The sequence below is a fragment of the Folsomia candida genome, unplaced genomic scaffold (assembly GCF_002217175.1).
Source record: "Folsomia candida strain VU population unplaced genomic scaffold, ASM221717v1 Fcan01_Sc009, whole genome shotgun sequence".
NCBI classification, from domain to species: Eukaryota; Metazoa; Arthropoda; class Collembola; order Entomobryomorpha; family Isotomidae; genus Folsomia; species Folsomia candida.
Window position 1 is genome coordinate 3052333 of NW_019091201.1, and position 21625 is coordinate 3073957.

The 21625-nt window shown below is 39.0% G+C and overlaps 1 protein-coding gene across 1 annotated transcript; it reads right to left on the reverse strand.

Annotated features, from left to right (window-relative positions):
• Positions 1 to 46: 46 nt before the first annotated feature.
• On the reverse strand, positions 47 to 20877 carry LOC110853720. The gene is made up of 7 exons (XM_022102033.2): positions 19938 to 20877; positions 18777 to 19830; positions 13732 to 16664; positions 4956 to 7633; positions 4201 to 4386; positions 1021 to 1104; positions 47 to 951 (listed from the first exon to the last, which is right to left on the reverse strand). The coding sequence occupies exons 1-7, from the start codon at positions 20464 to 20466 to the stop codon at positions 811 to 813; spliced, it is 7605 nt and encodes a 2534-aa protein (XP_021957725.2). The 5' UTR covers positions 20467 to 20877; the 3' UTR covers positions 47 to 810.
• Between the last annotated feature and the right edge of the window lie 748 nt (positions 20878 to 21625).

Genomic DNA, 21625 nt, shown 5'->3' on the forward strand with positions numbered 1-21625 from the left:
AATTGAATAAACGCCCAATATCTTGAGCACTTCCAAAGTCTATAAATTCATTGTTCACAATCATATTTATTTATTTCTCGTAACATGTTTTACAGACATGGTAAAAGTATACTTTCCAAATCTTCCTTTTTACTCTCTTCATCTACTGCATTTAGATAATCAATTGATACAATTAGCACCTACATACAATTATTTTATTAACAAAATAAATAACAACCAATTAGGTACAAAAATTGACAATGCATATTTTTAATTAATTACTACATCATAACTACTATATCACAATAAGCGCGTTTTGTCCTAAAATATTCATGTGTCGATTAGTTATACATACATAACATTATACAAGTACTATTTACATCATTTTATTCATCATAACTCAGTCATTGTATATTTTCCAATTAATTTTAATTCTCGACTTTAATCCCAGGAGCGTCTGCATTATGTTATTTTTGGAAAGTTAATTATGCATTGGTTTGCATTGCATGCATTAAATTTTATATTTGAGCATGAATTACATTAAAGGTAAGTACAGCAAACCATTGAAGAACATTTAAAGATTATTACGGGATAAAACCTCACCAGAAAAAGAGTAAACTAAAATTATGAGTAAATGTCAATTGCAGTTAATTACACAAATATTATGCATTTAGTTAAGTTAGTTAGTACTTATAGTTAATATTTGGTAGGAGAACGAATACTTGTGATACATACGTATTTATGCACGCGATAGATAAAAGAAATACCTAAAATTTTGACTCGTTTCATATTTATGTAGCTCTTTTAATGTATTTATGTATGAAACTATTTTCATCCTTGGGCCGTAGCATTTTTGGAAAATTCGCCCAAAACTTTGAGGAACTGGAAACTTTGTGACAGATATTTGTTGAAGTGGTACTTTGATTCTGATCCAGCACAGTCCACGTATAAACTCCAGTTGCATTTCAGTACCTACAAATTGTGTTAATTAGTTGACATGATTCTTGGAAATTTTGCGTGATTTTAAAAACATGTACTCACTTCTTGATCAAAGACCGTTTCTTTAGGACATCTAAAAGACTTGAGAAGATAACCAGCGTCCGTCTTAGCACATAAGTGGAACACCTGCAAATAAAAATTCCAAGATTTCCTTTTATAAATTGTTACACTGGTCATAAATTATCTTAATCTCATGTTTGTTTACGTGATGCTGAATGACACCAAAATTATGAAACTGTGACTAAACAGAGAGTGACATTTCTTCAGTATGCACAAAAAGATAGATAAGATTGTCAATTTGGGCACGTCTTCCGCCCCATAAACCCACACCACCCTTGACCGTGACTTTCATTTTAAATAATCTCTCCGATGCCCACGCGTAGTCTGTTAGTCAATTTTAGGCATTTTTCATCGACCCCATCATTTCATACTCTAATTTTAATAAGCAAAAAGATTAGATGTTATCAAGTCGGCGAGTGTATGTATACAAACAATGATCCGAATTTATTCACGCATTTCACTCCCGTGCATGCAACAAGATGGGATGTGCCAAAAGTGTGCAATTCTTAAGTGAGACAACACTAACACTTGTAATTAAAGAAACGAGACCAAATATGGATAAGTGATTTTTTTTAAATAACAGAGCCGCAGTTTTTACACTTTTGTAATAATCACACGCAAATCTCATATCGGCGAAAGATCATCTCATCATATAGACCTCGGCGATGCAATACTCTTCTTATTTAGTTAGTTAAATACGTTACATGTAATTGCACGTAATTACAGCTAGCCGACTGACTGACTGACTGATAAAAAACGTCCTTTTTTGAGACTGACATTTGATGAAATTTGAATGACGGGTTGGAAAATGATATTGTTTTGAATGACATGTTCACAACTGGTGGTGGTAAGTTTTAGGTCTGTGCATATGCAACCGAAGGCATAACAAAGTTAACGCAGTAAACAACAACGGCCTCATTACGTTTAATTCCTAATTGACATGCAAAACATTCTAGTCGACAAAATTGTTAATATTTTTTGTTATCTTCATAATGAAAACATTTTACCGGGAGGGATACACTTCTTATTGCTGAGAATTATTTCAAATTGATGACATTTTTTCTATGTATAAGATATCTTAATTGCAGAACTGATGATGATTATAGGACAAACAGAAAATTAAAAGTAAATGCATTTTCATTAAATTCCACTAATTACGCTGCATAATTAAATCGTCAACAAAATCAAGGACAATGACACTACCGGTGGTGACAGTTGTACTTGAAATGTCCGAAACAATTAAAGATAATGCTAAATATTCATTTGAAATACGTTTCATTTCATTGGTTTAACGGGAAATATCTGTATTTCTTCGAGGCCCTTATTCGTTACCAATATTCGGATAAAAAATTGGCCCTGCTGTCTCCAAGAACCTGCTTCTCGTCATCAATTAACAATGCAAACCTTATTTGCTATCCTAAAGAATGAAAAAAAAACTTGTTCAACTCTCGACAATAATGAACAGAATTAGAAGATGGGCATTTCCTTGAACATCAAAGTTTACTTAAAGGTCGACAGGTCCATGTCAAAGATCTGCAGCTTTAACTTTGACTCAATTAGTCAACCATCAGATTTAGATCAAGTTTCAAACAAGATGTGGACGTGGACAGAATTTTTGTTTTGACCGATTCGTCAGAAATACAAAGGTGGTAAAAACTGATTACTAGAAGTCGGTCGAGTTTTCTTTACGGTGCAAAAACCAACGCGGTAACTTATTTTAGGTATTGATATGTAACTGAACCGATTGTTATTTAATCCTGTTGGCTATTTTGTAAGTGACCAGACTACTTAATTCAGGCCTGATATGTATGTACATAATATAGGTAAAGCATGGAATGCAAAAAAAGTCAATACTTATACAGCTATGCTAACTATTGCACTATTTAGTTCGATGACAGGTGAAAAATAAGTATCAAAAAAAGTTAAGGTCATGCGACTTGTAAATATCACAGACTTCCGTGTCCATATCTTGGTATGTGTACGGCAATGATGACTTCAATGACCGACTCAACAGACAAGTTATCTCGTCATCATAAATAAACTATGTCGCACTTTGCTCATCATCTTGCCGATTTTTTTGGCTAGATTGCATCTTGGAATGCAACACTGACGCTTCTCAAACCAAAATATAAGAAAAAAATATGTTAAAATAATAACTTCTCAAATTCCTCTAATTTCTGGTAAAGAAAAAAACAGAAAAAAATATTTGCAGCTCGTGCGAAAACAAGGACTGTGAAAGATCAAAAAACCGCTTTATTTACTTGAAGAGGATGGTGATGATCACGGATTCAGCAAACCAGAACTAGATCAACTATGTAAAAGTACAAGTTTTATTCAACCCAGTTTATCCTGATAATTGTGACTTATCCAAGAAATCAAGAAATTCTTTTTTTCACAATCTAGAGCAGGATCTTAATTTCTCGTCACCATATTTTTTGTCCTGTTTAAATAATAACCACGTACATGTCTACAAACACGTCTCACTTTTAAATCCATGCCCCTTACTTTCCCCACTTTTAAATTCTTAAAAAAAGTAACAAATCGATAATGAAATGGCATTTTAATAGAAACATTAAATCAATCGTACCGGCAAATTGTCACAAATTCATGATTTCCACCATTTTTCTGAATGATTGTTTTTTTGTGGATGAATGAATCGAATTCATTTTTTTCTATTAGCAAAACGACTCCTGCCGATGCGAGCATGTTAGATAGCACAACAATGTAATTGCTACTCATTCCATTACTTGTCATGAAGTGAATCGTGAATATGCCGACCAAACAGAATTTAATATTTTTTTTATTGAAAGCACAGTGGGTGGGAGAGTTTTGGTCGGTCGAACAATTGACAATGCGCAATTTATCATTTCATTCGTGTTCCTACGTTTTATCACGTCATTTACATATATCCCCTGAATTTGCATATAGAGTAACACTCGTCGGCTTTGAAAGTTCACGGCTTTCTTTAAATTAAATGCATCCACCGTTTGACAAATGCTGCCGGCGTGGAGACAATTGTCGTGTCGTGACCTCGAACACGAGTTCGACGGGTTGTTTATCATATATGATATATCATATTCTTACTTATCATATTATGCATGTGCTTATCATATGCACTTTTGCTGATGAATGAAGATAAATCTAATTTTGCATAAAATTTACCTTGCACCCGAGATCTTTACTATCAGCGTAAAGACCAGGAAAGAAATTTTGCGATTCGCAAGAAAAGTCAGTGCTAAGGGCGGACCCTGGACCGGACCCCATCGTATCGAATCCTTGTGTCGCATTGGCAGGGAAAAATGATTTTGGAGCATTTCTCACATCGGTTAAACGACGTTTTCTGGGTTCCTGTGAAATGCAAGGAAGAAATCAAATCAATTAGAACTGCAATTTTTCAATTATTTAATTTTGCAATGTGTAAGAGTGCAAATGTCAAAATGATAAAATCGAGTCCACTTCCATCACCATCATCACGCCAGATACCTGAGATTCATCTCAATCTTTAAAACCAGTTTAATATATAGAGCAGTTAAAAATTGCGAGAAAAAACTACTTCAAGTTACGCCCGGATTACAAATGAGGTCCTTCCCTCGAGTTAAAAAATCTAATTCTGACTTGTGTAACAATTTACTTAACCTTTAGCAATCGACGTAAAGTTAAACTACTTTGTTGCCCATGTGCATGTGCGTCGGTAAAAAAAAGCAAGTAATTTGTACATAGATAAGTTTGTTGAAAATTAAATGCTATAATTTTATCCCTCCTCGTTCCACTAGAGTAAACGAGATTTTATTATTTTGGCCACGAATGAAAACGAGATATAATTGGTGTGGGTTTTACTTGACAGGGTTTAATAAATATTTTGCTGTAAATACACTCAACTGATTTTTTATCGATAAAAAATATATAATTTTTTTTACCTCTAATGGAGGAGCCGGCGACAAAATGGCTGACAAGTCGACAGGAATAGGTTTAAAATCTGAGGAAGATTCCTCCTGCTGCTTTTTCTGATTAAGGACAACATTTGGCTGTTGAATGCTCTGCGCCTTTCTGAGCGCGTAAGCTTTTAAGGCGAGGAGGGTAGGATCGTTATGCAATCCGGCACCCCCATCACCACCCGTCGTCCCACTGTTTTGTACTGTATTGAGGGATGCTGAAGGATCCCTGAGCATTTTATTGCTGAACGCCCCATTATTCGAGCCCCCCTGTGACAGAGTGACCGAAGGTCCTGACGGGGCCAGAAGTGATTTTATCGTGGGACCCACACTCAACCGCTCCATGCTTCCTCCTCCGGATCCCAAGCCTAATTGGGAGCTCAGCTTTTGTTCAATGTTGTTGAGTGCGATGAGTTTTTTAAGAGTGGCGATTTGACTCTGGGTATAATTTTTGGTTTGGGCGAGGCTATTGATAAGTCCGAAAGGGTTGGGGGACGAGGGTCCCGACTCGTTCTCAGTCTTCTTCCTGTTCGCTTTGGCCAGGATGGCTTTGGCCAATTGGGCTTGAAGTGATTTAATGTCTGTATTGGAATTCGTGAGTAATTCCATGCTCCCCCCACTATTGCCGACCATCGTGTCCAGACGGACCATTATAGGGATTTGTGTCGTCGTCGTCGTCGTGGTTGGCGGAGGTCTACTAATTTCGCCTGAAGTGAGTGAATTGAATAGATTTGTGATGGCGTCTGTACTGAGGGAGGTAATTGTGGGGGATTTTGGTGGTGGTGGTGGGGGGACAAATCTGTTGGGGACGGCGAAATCTCCATATCCTCCGAAACTGCTGAGCAGGTTGGATAACCCGGACGGGCTCATTCTTTGGTCTTCCTGAGGTTTATTGACATTAGCCGCGTTGGAAACTGCGGTGCCCATCATGTTCAAGAATGATCCTGCGAGTGGGGCCATGGTTGTGAGGATGGGGAAAAGCATGGGTCGAGGCGTGGTTGTAGTTGTGGTTGTTGTTCTAGCTAATTGCTGCTGGATTTGTTGTTCCTGCGCCTTTTTGGCTTTTATCCTATCCAAAATTTCTGAACCGAATTGTTCCTCTGCGACGGATTGGATCACGTCGTACTTGACATTGTTCAGTGTGGCGATGGCTTGGAGAACTTTGTCCTTCTCGGTCATGGGACGATCTTCTCGTCTCGGTGGTTGTTGTTGTTGTTGTGGTGGTGGTGGGGGGCCATAGGGTGAACCCCTTTGTCGAGGTTGTTGTTGTTGTGGAAGTTGTGGTGGTGGGGGTGGAGGCATTCTTCCCTGATAAGACTGCGACGAGACTGATGGTGGCAGCAATTTTGGTGGAGTGAGATTATCATCAAGGTCAACGTAAGTGACCTCTACGCCCTTCGTGGGACTTGGTGGGGGAGGTTGAAATCGGGTATTGTAAGGATTGACGTTGTTATTATTGTTTGAGGTTGGTCTTTGTCTGTCTTTCGGTTGATTAGATTGCTGTTGTTGTTTTGTATTGGAATTTGAGGGTGGACTACTTTGACCGTTTGGAGAAGATGATCTGAAGGGATTTAATCTGGAGAGAAAGCTTTGTCCGTTATTGGATTTTGGTGTGGGTGGTGGTGGAGGTTGGAATTTTTGCGTAGGAATTTTAGTGGGTGTGGGTTTTTGTGGTAAATATCCGGGTGGCATCTTTTTAAAGTTGTTGTTATTCTGCATCATGTATGGATTATTGGGAAGTGGAATATTATTGCTTTTGCTGGTAGTTTGGAAGTGCTGTTCAACTGCTTTTTTGGCAGTCTCAATTTGATACTTTTTCATGGGTGGATTTTTCTGAAATTGAGATTTTGGAGGAGTTTGGGGCTGAATTAATTGGAAGGGGAGTTGTTGATTTTGTGGTGGTTTTTGTGGCATCGGGAACATTTGAGGAAAAGGGGGCTCTTCATATGGGAACTTTTGCGGGTGTGGTTTTGGAGGTGTGAAATAATTGTTCTGTTGCTGAGCTCTAATCTGACTTTGGATTTGTTGGCTGGTGGGACGCACAAGTTTTATGGTTGGTGATTCCTGTTGATTATTTTCATTATTAAACATGCCAGGCATTTGCTGGTTACGATTTGGCATTACGTCTTGCTGATGATCTTGCTGAAATTGGTGGTTTTGCGGATTTTGTAGAAACTTTGGAAAATTTTCTTGTTGCTGGTTTTGTGGAAACTGATGATGATTTTCTTGTTGCTGGTTTGGAAAAAATTGGTGTCCTTGTTCTTGACGATTGTCCTTAAAATTGTTCTCAAAGTTTTGGAAATTTGACCCGTAAAAGTCATTATTTTGCATATTTTGCAAGTTCGGTGGTTGCGGTTGATTTTGAATGTTTAAAATCTGTATCGATTGAGGAAGCATGCTCCTCGCTTCGTCCTCATTCTGCTGCTTTTCCCATCGAAGGTTTCCAGAATTACTGAAATCGGGTGGTCTCAAGACCGGAATTGATGTCGGGAAGTCGTTCATTTTCTCATTATTTCCTCCAAACGACATCACTTCAGAGTTCAACATTGGATCAGGCGAGGAAGGGACAAAATTCGAAAGAATGTCTTCGCCCGGTGGTTCAGATGGTGGTGGTGGTGGTGGTGGGAGACGCTGTGGTCCTGACGCATACTGAGGAATTTCATCTGCAACAAAAAAATTACACTGTGATGAAGAAATGAATGAAAATTCATTTACAATTTGGTCGTAATAAGAAGATTGTGAAAAATAAAGTAGGGTTTGGTTTAACGGATTCTTTTAATTTGCGTTAACCAATTTGTTTATCACAAAAGATTGCCATCACAGAAGTGTTTAGCCACAAGCACCAAATAAGTACAGTCATATAACGAAGGAAGGTGCCATGATGCGATTTTTTCTGAAGTGCACATACAACAAATTATTAAAAGTATCACAAAACCATTAAAGTTATTGCATCCGTTCTCATAACTTTTGTATCATCTCGATAGATTACTCAAGAAATTAATCTAATTCGTTTAGGTTCAAGGTGTCCGAAAATTACGATCTTGCCAATAATAATGGCACGATCTCTTACGTGCAATTAGCTCAATTAAAGTAAATGCATCGTGGTGAGGATTTTGGCTTTCAATTAGCAAATTTTTGGCAACAGGGGTGGGTTCGGTCGTGGTCAGGGTTTCATTAAAATGGCAAATTCGTCTACTTAATTATTTCAGCCGCATTGAATAATATATACTTTTTTATAATTCTACAGGCTTATTGTGCTCAATTTGTGTCTTTTCACCTGTCTCTCCTTTTTATAAAACGAATCAAATAACTATTGAGCGATGTTCCGCTTGAATGGGAGCGTAATCTCGGTTTAATGATGTTTTTTTGTTTTTCTACGATTTTATTTTCATTGAAAATCTAATTCATCTCGTTTTAATTCAGCAAAAAAGAAAAACAGATTGATCGATTATTAAACTCTCTTTGTCGAAACCAAAAATTTAAATACTGCAATTTATCAACATTTAAAACGTACCCTTTCGGATGGATGGTTTTTAAATAAGGACACGTTGTAAAATACGCGATAATAATGCACTTTTGCTGAAATCTTCTTTTGGCAAACAAAAGTGCCCAATTTGATCCCCTCAAAAACTCACGTACTCGTATTATTCATGACATAAATTGAAAATCTGAGTGAATCTCAAGCAGAAGATTTGGGTCCAATTGGCCGCTGATGAGATGAGACGGAGGAAGAACACTAATGAATTTCAGTAGTTTGGTTAACAAGGGAAATCAGGTCATTAGTTTACTTTGGCAGGTCTATGCTCTTTCAGTCGGGAAAAGGTGAATGAATGATGATGATGATGATGATGATGATACGACTAAAAATCCATATAAACTAATTCGGTCTTCCTTTTTTTAAAACGTAGTGTTTTTAGCTGTCTTTTGTTATTAAGTTGTAACAGCAGCCCACGTAAATGCGTAAACCAAGCCGACACTGCATGTAATTAAGCTTTAAATAATTTCTTTGAAACTAGTACGACGACGGCAGTTGGTATTTATTTTTGTGGTGTGGTTTCGTCGTTTATGTAAAAGTGAAACAAAGTAAAAGCAGCTTTGAGTTTATTCATTATGTCAATTTGTCACAGTTTGTAGTAACAAAAAAACTGTGGGAATTGAACTGCTCCAAATTCCGTATGGTAATGAAGATAACAAAGTACAAGTATGGTTTGATGGACAAAAAAGCCCGAAAACTAAGATGTCATGTTGTGTCGTACTTAAATATGTATGTAAATACGTGTACCATCAGTAAAAGTATAACATAAACTGCACTTTTGCATGCAATTTACCAGATGTGCAATTACACGAATTTTGTTTGTCAGCGTCTTCACTTTTCATAATAAAATGTGGTAAAAATGTCAATAAACAAGACCATATTGTTTTCTTAAGGAGTGAAACAATGTCTTCAGGTGGAACAAAATAATGCTTATTGTGCGTACAAGCAGTCGCAAATTAAGTAATTAAATTCTGATTTTTTTGCCCGTGACAATAAAATATTTTTCAGTTTGACAAACTATTTAAGCCTCTACGACTCTGCATTATACTTGGAATTCAAGTACAACAAGTGCAAGTCAGCAGAAAAAGATCGAGCTTAAGAAAGGAGACGAGACGAAATTATCATTTTGTCACAAAAGGTATTCTACAAGTCGCACTTAGTTCACGAATTTCTCATTAGCATTTCTCCCCCCGTGCACCAAACCAACTTTATTTAATCCGCTAAAAGAAGTTGAAGTTGAAGTTGAAAAAAATAAAGAAATAATCCTCTACATTCAAGAAAATGAATGGATGAAATTGAAATTGGGCTTAAAAATATGAAAAGATCTTCGGTCTAGTCGGCATTTTTTGTACGCACTCAATCCTCATCTTCATAAAAGGAAAAGAGAAAAATGTCTCAAATTTTATATAGATCAGATTTGACACAGTTGAGACTTGAGAGTGCGTTAAGCATGCAAGATCATGATTTAAATAACGTACGTAGTAAGTACTTATGTGCGAATATTTTGGCAGGTTTGCAATACTATTTTGCATGAATATGTATGTAAGTATTGTTTTTAGTGCCCGAGCCTGCATAACAGTGCGGATAGCAATTCCATTTAATTGTTACTCTTAAACAAGAAGTGTGAGAAGGCTAAGTAATTAAAAGAGGATGAAAGTTGGTATTGAATTTCGCTTGATTTTTCCATCTATATATCAATTTCATCTCAACACAGTTACACTAATTTTAATCTGAGCGCAAAGTATCTTCACAAATTATTTCAGATTAAAAAAGCCAATCGAGCACGCGAGAAATTCCAATTAGTAACAGGCGCACCATCGATGTAACACTGCAGTTAATTAATTAATTAATTAATTACGTTACTTAATTACTTAACGATACCAAATCTTTAAATAAACGCTCTATTAAATTGGAAATGAAAATCAGATTAATAATTCAAATCTGTCGATTGTGTAGGTCAAGTTTTTGAAAAATTTTTATTTTCCAAATTGGTATCAGTTAAAAAATTTCGAAATCAAACAATTTGAATTTCTAACAAAAATATTGCGGCTTTGAAATAATACATATATACCTCCTTCTTATTTGATCTTTATTTCTTCAAGATACTAAAAATCCCCCAACACTAAATTCAGCGTCTAACCTACACCATTTTTTATAAAACCCTAAAAACTAACCGTAACACGGAAAAGCATTCAAAATTTAGCCGTACATACAAATTACTATGCTGAACTTGTGCAGTAAAAGCAACATGCTGCTGATTATAGCCTGTCCACCAACATTAATCTCACCTGTCATCATTTAACGTTAAATTATCAAATTGCGTATAAAATTGCACTTTTCTTCCTTCGCATTTTACTACTGCATAGGAAGGATTCTTTTAAAACTCCTTAAAAAGTGTGCAAGTGAAACTCACACGGAGATGAAGAAGCCGAGTCGCAGACAAATTTCGATTTCATTTCATTCTGGTTATATTTTATGGCATCTTTTTACTTTTCTAAAATTACCACATGGCCTTTTGTACGTAGACATAAATACCTGTCTGCCTGACTAACCTGACAACGATGAGATGAGATGAGCATTCTGTTTCTTATTTTCTTACTGGGTCTATATCTTTAATTGCACTACTACAAGTCAGAATTTGCACTGTGCAGAAGATCTCCTGCAAATTAGACGTGCTTGGTTGAATTACATATGTACATAGATTTAATAACTCTCTACTGGTGTACTTTCTATTTTTAACGTGCTACACAAATACGTACGTGCTGCATTAAATTTATTATCACATTACATTTGCAAGGTGATAAAGTGCAGAAATTTCCACAACTTTGGAATAAAAATTGTTCCAAAAATCGTGCAATTATCAGAATTCATGTTTTAAAAATCACTGTTTTTACTTTTTACCGTTCAAACAGTCAATTACCATCTGTCAGAAATTATGTATGAAAATACTGAAAATACTGGGCGGTGCGAGTGGGTGGATCACCTCATAAAGAAATTACTAGCCGGTCAAATTAGCAATTTTCTTCCTTTACCAAAGAAGCCGCATCATCATCGGAATGTTTCAATCATCTCTTGAATCTCTTGAAGAAATTCCACTTTCTTTGTTCCCGATGATAAATAAGAGACAAACTTCTGCGAATTGTTCTCACCAAAAGCGTTGGAGAGGTGCGTACGCATATTAATTTGCTTTAGGTTTGTGGGTGTACTATGGTGTTTGACTTGAATGAATGAATGGGTGCTAAATGCCGATGTCCATTAAGCCCATTCGACATGAATGTCTTTCTTTAGGCCAACGTTACCAAGCGCAATACCATTTATGACTTTATATCGTGCTCGCAATAATAATAAAATAACGCACCACGACAAAAAAAAAACTCCCGGCCGGCATCCAATCCACCACCCCTTTAATTCTTATTCCATAGGCAATAATAACTCCCTTACAAATTGTAATCAACTTTCATTGTTATCTTTTGTTGTGGAGAAGGCATCCTCGCATCTGCATATTTTTTGAGCATGCACACACACGTCCCGAGGAAAGGAAGTTTATGAACGTAAATAATTTTTTATCAGTGCTCAGTGGCCGCGGACAGAGGGACCATGTCCCCATAGTTGTTCGATGTCCGCATCATCTCCCCATCTTATATGAACCCGGCCCTCCCCCCATCCTACAATGTTAATGTCCCCACAGCTTCTGCGGCCACTGTCATTGTTGACACCTCCAATGCAAGTGCATACATAAGTAATCTACCTGCCTGCCCACCTACCTACTTGAGACCGTGGTCGTCTCATCTCCTGTCTGACGACTGACACTGACATTCATTTAACTTTAAGATTTACAATGACATTGCCACTGCCACACACAAAGTGTAATAACCAAGTGAGTGAGTAGTAAAAGTTGTAATGTTTTTTTTTCATCAGCTACTTAGGAAAATGTTCTGTTCATATAATAAATAAACCAAATTTATGTGCCCATCGTAAACAGAAGTTGGAAATGAAAATCAATTTCAAGAAAAGGTGGATTATTGTTCTCGGTCTAAATTTTTGTTCTTATCTAATTTTTTTCCTGTCCTGCATATAGTACAGATTTTTACCCTTTCTTTTTCCGCACAAGAGTCGCTCGCAGAACATAACAGGACACGTACATACAAACACGTCATCCGGTGATGAAAACAGGTTTTGTTTTCTGCCGAGATGCTGAGCCAAGATGCATGTGTGTGTGTGGATCTTCATATTATTGGGGGATGAATGGAATGAAAACACTGACCCAGAAATTATTAACATTTTAGTAACAAACAAAGGTAGTCGTCCAAGCAATCCTGCCGAGTAACAATGGACCAAAGGAGCATAATTATTGCTAAGTATCTGCTGCTGCAACTCAAAGGTTGAGAGACCAACAAACTCGACTCATCACAGGATTTACTTATCCTTAGTTTAAATATACATATGCACCTAACACGGTTAAGCATATAGTTTTATTCGAGTTGTTATTAGAGTGTAAACTGCATCATCTCTTGGTTTATGTACTCATGCACTTAGGTTAGGAGTGGCCGCGGAGGGGACATGTGGGGACATTAACATTGTAGGATGGGGGAGGGAGGGGTTTATATAAGATGGGGAGATGATGGGGACATCGAACAACCGTGGGGACATTGTCCCTCTGTCCGCACCCTTCCGCGGCCACTCGGAGTGAGTTTGCCTTATTTTCGCAGCAGGTAGACAAACCAAGCACCCTTTTTCCTTCTTGATGTGATCATCATCAATTTCAAATACGTACATGCGTCTGTCCGTCGACCAGTCAAATTTAAAATTTAAGAAGAAGAAGCATGCAATAGTGAACACGCCCTTCATTTGCGTATGTCTGTACAAGTGCATGAGCATAAGTGTATGGACGTGTTTTATTGTGCCTGCGCAGACATGAAACACTTCTGCATGAAATGAAATGTTAGCTCCGCTTCGTAAATTTAGTTACTTATTTTTTTGCATGCATATGCAAATATGCAGTTCTAAATTTAAACAATTATTTGCACTAACGTCAACTCGCGAAATCACTTTCACATTCAAAGTAAACTAAGAAAAATGTATTAAATTAAGAGATAAGTTGACCCGTGGTGCATGTGCCGTTGAAAATTAGTGACTCTGTTGATAATTCGTGTTATCATTGGCACAATTTTGTATCAAAATGCTTTTAGGAATGGGACTTAATTAATAAAAGTGATAAAAACTTACTTGGTCGGACAATATGTCGATGTTCCTCCGAACTTTCTCTATGCTGTAATTGATGACTTCCTTGACCTTGACTCCCGTCAAATCCCGTCATTTGATTAATATGTCGATTAAGATCGGACGAGGATAATATCGCATTCACATGATTATTATTATTCGGATTCGTGGTAGGATTCGAATTCAAAAATGTGAACGGATTTTGTGGAAAAACTGAATCAAAGTTGGAGAAAGGATTTCTAGAATCTTTCAAAAACGGGCTCGAACTGGGAACAAAGTTTCCATCAAATCCATTCTGTGCAACACTTTCACTATTTTTCACTTCACTGGCACCTCCACCAAATCCGATCGTGTGTCCCACGGTGAAAGAACTTTTTGCGTTGGAATCCTCTTCACGGTTGCCACCCACGATAATGTCGACGGTTTGTTGTTGCCTGTTCGGATTGAAGTTTATCATTTGTTCTGGCACGTACTGCTCCGTCGTTGTCGTCGTCGTGGTTGTGCTCGGCGTGGGCGTGGTGGTACTGGTTTCGGGTTGGTTATCACCCCGAATTTTTATCGAAACGTCGGGTCTCTTCTGCTTCCTCTTTTTCGTTCGGGCGTGTTTATTCCGAATATTTTTGATCACTTCGGGAATCTCTGTGGTTGAAGTGGACGTGGAACTGATGAAGTTAAAGTTGTTTAAGCCATCGTTAAAATTATCAAGTTCTAATTCTTTGACGGGAAGTTGCTCAAACTTCATTTCTCCGTCGTCCTCAAGTTGTTCTTGTAGATCGGAGTGAAAAGTGGGGGATGAGTCGAAGAAGGGTGGGGTGGGCGTCGTACTAGGTGCGGGTGGGCGATATTGCTGGTGCTTTCTTTGGGGTGGCTCCCACTTGGATTCTGGCGGAGGAATCATCGAGTTTGGCGTAGAGCCGGAGAAAAATGAGTGAAAGTTGCTTTCATGATCGTCAAACGTGGGGGGTGCTGGGGGCGGAAGGAGACTGGGGCCTTGCTGGTCGTGGTCTTCTTCTCGAAAGGAGTTTTTCGACCGTTGTTCCATTTCCAAGACACGTTTGAAATTGTCATTCGTCACAAAATCGGATGTCGGCCCGTAGCGGTCGACTTGTTGAATGGAACCCCAAAAGTTGGGAGCTTCCCAGTCCGTCGGGTGGTGGTCGGGTTCATCTCCGCGGAAAAGAGATTTCTTCAGATCGGGGGAGGGAGACGTGGGGCCGAACTGGTCAAAAACCATCATTGTGTTGGACTTCCTTGGGTAGATGGGAATCGGGCTTTTCGTGGGTGAAAGTGTGCTCGTGGAGAAAAATGAGGGTTGTTGTTGTTCCCAAGGAAGAACAACTTCCGAGGAAGGCGGAGGTCGTGGGTAGTTTGAAAACATGTTTCTCTGATTGTGGAACTCGGGTTCTTGCACGAATGGTGGTGCGTCGTAAAAGCCGGGATTGCTAAAGGCTGTGGGTCCGTAGTTGTTAGAATTTTGAGGATTGGATGAGCTCCTATTGAAATGGGTTGACTTGTAAAACTTGTCGTTATGCAGTTTAGTCCGCTCAATCGACTTGATACTTTCTCTCGAGTCAAATTTCACAAATTTTGACGAGAGTTCTGTCGAAGGGGAAAACTTTACCGTTTCCACTGTTGGTCCAGGTCCGTTTTCCAGCTCGTAGAAATTTCTGCTGGGGGAGGAAAAGTCGGGAGAAGGAATGTGCGAGAGAACGTTAAGACCGCCGGAGATGAACGGAGTGGGTGTGGTGGTGGGTTCATCGTCGCGTTGTCGGATAAACTTGTTGGGAATTCGACCCTTGTTCAATTCATGGTTGGGAGGAAAGCGAGGATCGTAGGGGGATTGTTCTACCGATTTTGGGTAGATATTTATGCTACTTTCGTCCTGATAATTTTTAGGAGGGGGTGGAATAGTAGCCTTTTCCTTCTTATCTAAAGCTTCATGATATCCGAACCTGGCCATTTCCACTCGAGGCGTTGTTGTCGTTGTAGTCGTGGTCGTGGTAGTCGTCGTCGTCGTTGTGGGTGTCGTGGTAGGTCTTCTACTTGGAGCTTTAGTCAAGGAAAGGGTAAGTGGAGAAGGTCCCGAAATCGGGAGTTCTTCTGCCCCCGTATTTTTACCGGAAGAAATGGCCTCTCGAATAAGATCGGCTTCAAGTTTGGTCGAATTATTGCGACGATGTCCTGGCTTCTTCCTCCTGCGACCCTTCTTCCTACGTCTCAGTTTCTTTACGGGAGTCTCAATTTCCCCGTCCTCGTTTTTCTCGTTATTAGTGTATGGCTGATCTAATAGCTCGTTTGTAGTCTCACCGTTCTTGTTGCTATTCTGATCTGGACCTTCTTCCGTGTTGTCAATACTTTGTCCGACATCCTCGTTGAGGTCGCCCTTCTTCTTCATCAGTCTGTACTTCTTTTTACGACGTCTCATTTTCCTGCGACGTGGAGGAGATTCACGCACGTCATCATCATCTTGATTTCCTTGTGCTGCTGCTACTCCTAAATTGTCATGTGCTTCTTCGTCTATTCGTTCATAATTTTCATTCGTGTGAAGAGCAGCGGTATCAAGTTTGTGGGAAAAGTCTCCTCCTTGGCGACGATGGAGATCTTCCTCCTCCTCCTCGAATGCATCCCTGTTCTGCGATGCCGGAAAACCAAAACTGTTTCCGCCTCGTTCCGTCGTGGTGAAATAAATATCGGGAAAAATATTGGGATCGTACACCGCCGTTCGCAACGCGTCACGGTCCAGATTTCCTAAGCCGGAGAGAAACATGGCTTCCTCGTCGTCCAGACCGGGAGCAAAATCAAGCGTTCGGTGGACTTGATTGTTACTGGATTGCGATTGAGGGGATGGAATTGGGGTTGGTGGAAGTGATTTCTGGAATTGTTGAGGTTGCCTCGATTTATCGACAAGTTTGAAAATTGAGCCATAGTTCTCCGTATTTCTAGAAAACATATTTTTATTACAAATAGTAGATTACAACAGTATTAAGATATTATTATATTTTCTGTTATTTATGCCGCATAGTAAACAAGGATTCCCACTCAAGTGCGTGTAGTACGTATATACAACGTTTATGTTAAAACCCGGCTCGCTGTCAATGTTAACTTCCTTATTCAACTCCACTCTCACTCAATACTTATTTCCAACCTCACTCAATAATAATAATATACCAGTTTCGTTTTTCTAGATTTTTGTACTAATTACATATATTTTAATGTATTAGTTTTGATGTAAAATTTATTAAATAATAAAACATAACTCGCCCACTATGGACGTTAATTTGGATGTCATTATTGACATTCCCCGTCATCGGCAAGAGATTGTGGTTCGTGACCACGTTCCACCATTTTGTCGAGTTTTAAAAACAATCAGACTGAACGAAGAAGGAAGCAGGATTTCCAATGACAAAGTATATGGTAAGTGTTGGTTACTTTCTTTAATGGTTCAATATATCTATATACATATACTTGACTGAAAAGAAATATATATGAATAGATTCTGAGGTTGTGACGACGTTATATAAAATTGCTCGTCCAGAGCTTCAACTTGATGAGGAGGAACCATTTATCCGCGACTTAGGACGAGTTTCTCCAGAGCCACCTGCAACTTCGACAGATTCTACACTTTCCCCAGCTGAGGAAGAAATTGTTGTCGACATGGTCAAACGAGCTGGTGACGATGGAATCGAGGTTGGTGATTCTGGTCGATTTTTGGTGTGGAAAGATGCAGCTCCAAGAGGTTTTGGGCAAAATGTTGCTCGTGTTTCAGAACAATTAAGTCTCAAAAAACCAAATTATGTGAGTGTCGGGGTGCGAGGCTGGAATTATCCCGCAGTTTGTACTCAAGCAGGTAACGGCAACAATAACAATTACGTAAATATATATGAATGAATTAGAGTACATAACAAAAATATTTTCAATTTCAGGTTGTGGTTCGGTTAATGGAACAAGAGTGAGTGAGCAAAATCCGACATGTTTGACTCACAAAGGTCCCAATACTGGATTCGCAGTCATCGAATATGGGACATTCGACAAAAATGGACAACTTACTAGAATGGATCATCGTATTCTCTCGTTCACATATGCTGATGGACAAATGGACGAACATTTGGATCTAGCCATCCAGAGAATCAACAGAGTAGATGGACAAGAAACAAGAAGATTGATCTTGGATACTCGAGAGGATGCTGAAAAAACACTCGCAGTTTGGCAGACAGCATTCTTGTTTCAAATTCTTCGACACCCAACTTTAAAATACAACTCCTCCACAATCTCATTAGCTATTGGATTGGAACGAGAAGTAAAAGAAGAATTGAGACGAGTTGGACTGGAACTACGTCTCACTATGATGTTGACCAACAGAAGTGAAAGTGAGAAGATTGAGTTCCCGTTTGGAAGACGAGCAGAGCTAGGTGAACAATTGTCAGAGTTAATAACTGCTACTGAAGGTGCTCTGTATGTTGCTGCTGATCCTAAAATCATGTACGGTGGCCAATCTATCCTTGGGAACAGAGCTCAATTGCACAATGCAAGCCAAGCATGTGACACTATTGGCAAATACAAAGCAGAATTTAACCCGAATGTCAAGATAATTCCACTCGCTTCAGTCCCCAAAGGTGTCAGATCTGCTAATTTGAAGAAAATGGAGTCGCATCTTCATGTTGCATTATATGTGGCTTATCTATTCCGTCTACGAAACCACATGGACAAAGAACTGAACCTCACTCATCCACATTCCTTGAACAAAGGGACAACAATTTCTCATTTTGATGCAAATTCACGAGAGTTGATTCAGAGATTCGTACTTAAAGAATTTGGAGCTTTTATTGAAATCCTACCTTGTCCTCATTTCCAATTCATTATTTAACTATGTAACTTAATGCGAACAAAAACTTTGTATCCTCTTTTAAAAGAAATTAAACATTTAAACATTTTGATCTAGTGATCTAATAGCGAAGTTCATGCTCAGTACTGGAAACACTTTTACTACACCCGAACCGTGATCGGCGTGAACAAATTTGACAAAACCCAACCCGCATTAGTTAAAATGTTACCTAAGCATTTGAAGCCCGTGCGGAATTTGGGATGGGTGTGGTCCTTGTAAATGTCGAATATCTTCTTGAGGCTGCTTGTTCTGATTGAATTGTCTAAATTGTGGGGGTGGAATTCCATTACTACTTGGCGACGGTGGAGGTAGCATCATTTGATGAGGTAGTGAGTTATATTGTTGATTTTGTGACTTTGGTATTTGTGGGTGTGGGATTTGGTCTTCGAAAAAACCAGTCTCTCCCATGTCGTCGTAATCATCGTCAGACGCGTGACCTCGTCGTCCCACATTTTTTAATCCGAGGGGCACTCCTTCTTGAGGAATTGGTTGGAATTGTCGAGGAAATGGGGCCTGCTGTTGAAATGATGTGGGGAATTGCGGATTTCGACTTGGTGGAGGAGGTCGTTGTTGCATAGATTGCTGTGTCGTCGGTGGTGGTGGTCCTCGCATCATGACAGGTCTCAACTGACTTTGTTGGGCAATGCGTGCATTCTGTGGAGGAGGGGGTCCTTGAAATTGTTGTCTTTGTTGAGGGGGTGGTGGTGGTGGTCGTCTTCTCGGGCTCATCCCCCTTCCTCCAGGAGGAGGATTTCCCATCCTTCGTTCCGCACCAGTGGGATATTTCTGATGATTAAAAGGCCATTTATACGCACTTGCCCTCTTTGTAATGCCACCACCTCCTGGTCGCATAGCCGGTGGGGTTGGAGAGGTTTGCATGATTGGGAGCCTTCTATTTTGAAACATTTGCTTTTGCTGGCGCCCTCCATTATTATTTTTCATTTGTTGTTGTTGCTGCTGAAGAACTTGGTGTTCCAATAATTGTTCGGTTTGAATTTGTTGTAAATATCTGAGTTGTTCTTGTCTTTTGAGTTCTTCCAAACTCAGGGGAACGCCATTACCTCCTCGTTGGGGAAGTGGCGTTGGGAGGCGTTCTGCTCCCACACCGACGCGTTGATACCCATTTGGGTACACTTGTAATTGACCGGCTTGTGAATATTGATTGTTATTCTGGCCGATGGGGTCGGTATTTGTAAGTGAGTCTTTGAATCCGTCCTCATCCCCTACAAATCGACGTATGAATTATGAAAGTTACCACCCCATAAAATATTGCCTAACGTTTCCGACAACTTAAAAATTGTAAATAAAATTTTGAAAATTATTTCCATACCTATTGTAAATCCTCCTCCCAAGTAACCCTTCAGTCCTCCTAAGCTTCGTATCCTGAAAAGTCCTGATTGTCGAAAACCACACGCAAGTCGGAAATTTCCACCTCCTTGCCAAACACAAACTCCACCCACGCCGGGTGGACTGCCCCACAAAGAGACAAGCATAATTAACACTACGGTGGATACTAGAGTCCATTTCTCCTTTCTTATTAAACTTACACCACCACCATCACTGTTCCTCCGGGAGGAGATACTACTAATAAATTGTGACTTTGAAACACTTGAGCTTCTTTCTGACATTGGATCGAAAAGATCCAGCCCTGGAATATCAGTACCACTACAATTTGTCGCTAACAAGCGATCCTGATCACTGCAAAACTTTTTATCCTCGCCGATTTTGACGGGATTTAAGACGTCATTATTATTCTCATCCTTCTCACTTCCACTTGATTGCAGATGACCAGCACCCTTCAAGGAAAGTCGCCTTCGTTGACACCAAGTGCCACCACCACCACTTTCACGTTCACACATTTTGACCCTGTTTTAAAGTCCGTCACCATGAACAAGATTGACCTTGACCTAGGCCCACACTCATTTTTCGTCTACAAGGGTCGGGGGTCCTTTAGGTAAAACTGAACTTGCACTTTTTCACTTTTACATTTCTGAGAAGGTTTTTTTCCTGAATATTTCGAGGGCGAGGTACACAAGTAGTGTGACGCTTGAAGAAAGCTTCATGCATCTGAAAGTGACTTGATGCGGATGTGTGAGGTGTGTAAGCAGGAATTGAGATGAAGATGCGAATGTGAGACTCGGCAGAGTCCTACTGACCGTTATCCCGTCGTCTACTACCTGTGGGATTGTAAACTCAATCCAAGACCAGTTTTTGGTGAGACGAAGATGATCTTCTCCTTGTTAAATAAATTGGCAGTATGTACATGCTTGCATACATACACTTCTTGTGCTCTTGTTGGGCTGGGTTAGAGAGAGAGATGTTCAAGGAAAGTACTGGTTTTACTATTATTGCAAATTTTTAAAGGAAAGAATGAACCCATCGCAGCTCAAGTTCATCATATTTATTATTTTATCTATGTATGTTCCGCTTTAAAAACTTTGCGATTGTTCATGCTGTTCTTGTGTTGAGTGAGAATTTGAACCCACCCACGCACAAAAAAATCATATTTATTAAATGGATCATGCTATCTTGAGGGGCAGAATATGTAAATTGTATTAATTGGTCCATACATACATACATATTTAGGGACATATATTTCGAATAAGTAATCGTTAACAAGAAATAATCTGTAACACGAAATTTTAATTACAAGTACTTTATGAAAACACAAAATGAAAACGAGGATATCATGCGGGCCAGGTCGAAATCGAAATTATTTACTAGATTTTAAATTTTTTCCCTTAAAATCCACGTCCCCATTTCCTAAATGCATACATAATCAATGAAAATGTTACATGTTTAGTCAGCGGGTCGTGGATATTAGAATAAGTGAACTTATGAAACCGGTTAATTCATTGGCAATTATTTAAATTTCATCGTCGGCAATTTGCCATTTACTTAACTCTGCCGGGTGTGTCGTTAATTGAAATCTATACGCATAAAAGTTTCATGTGGTAGACACATTTTTCAAAATAGAGCCGATTTTTTGGAAATAATAAATCTTCATCCATCTTTTTC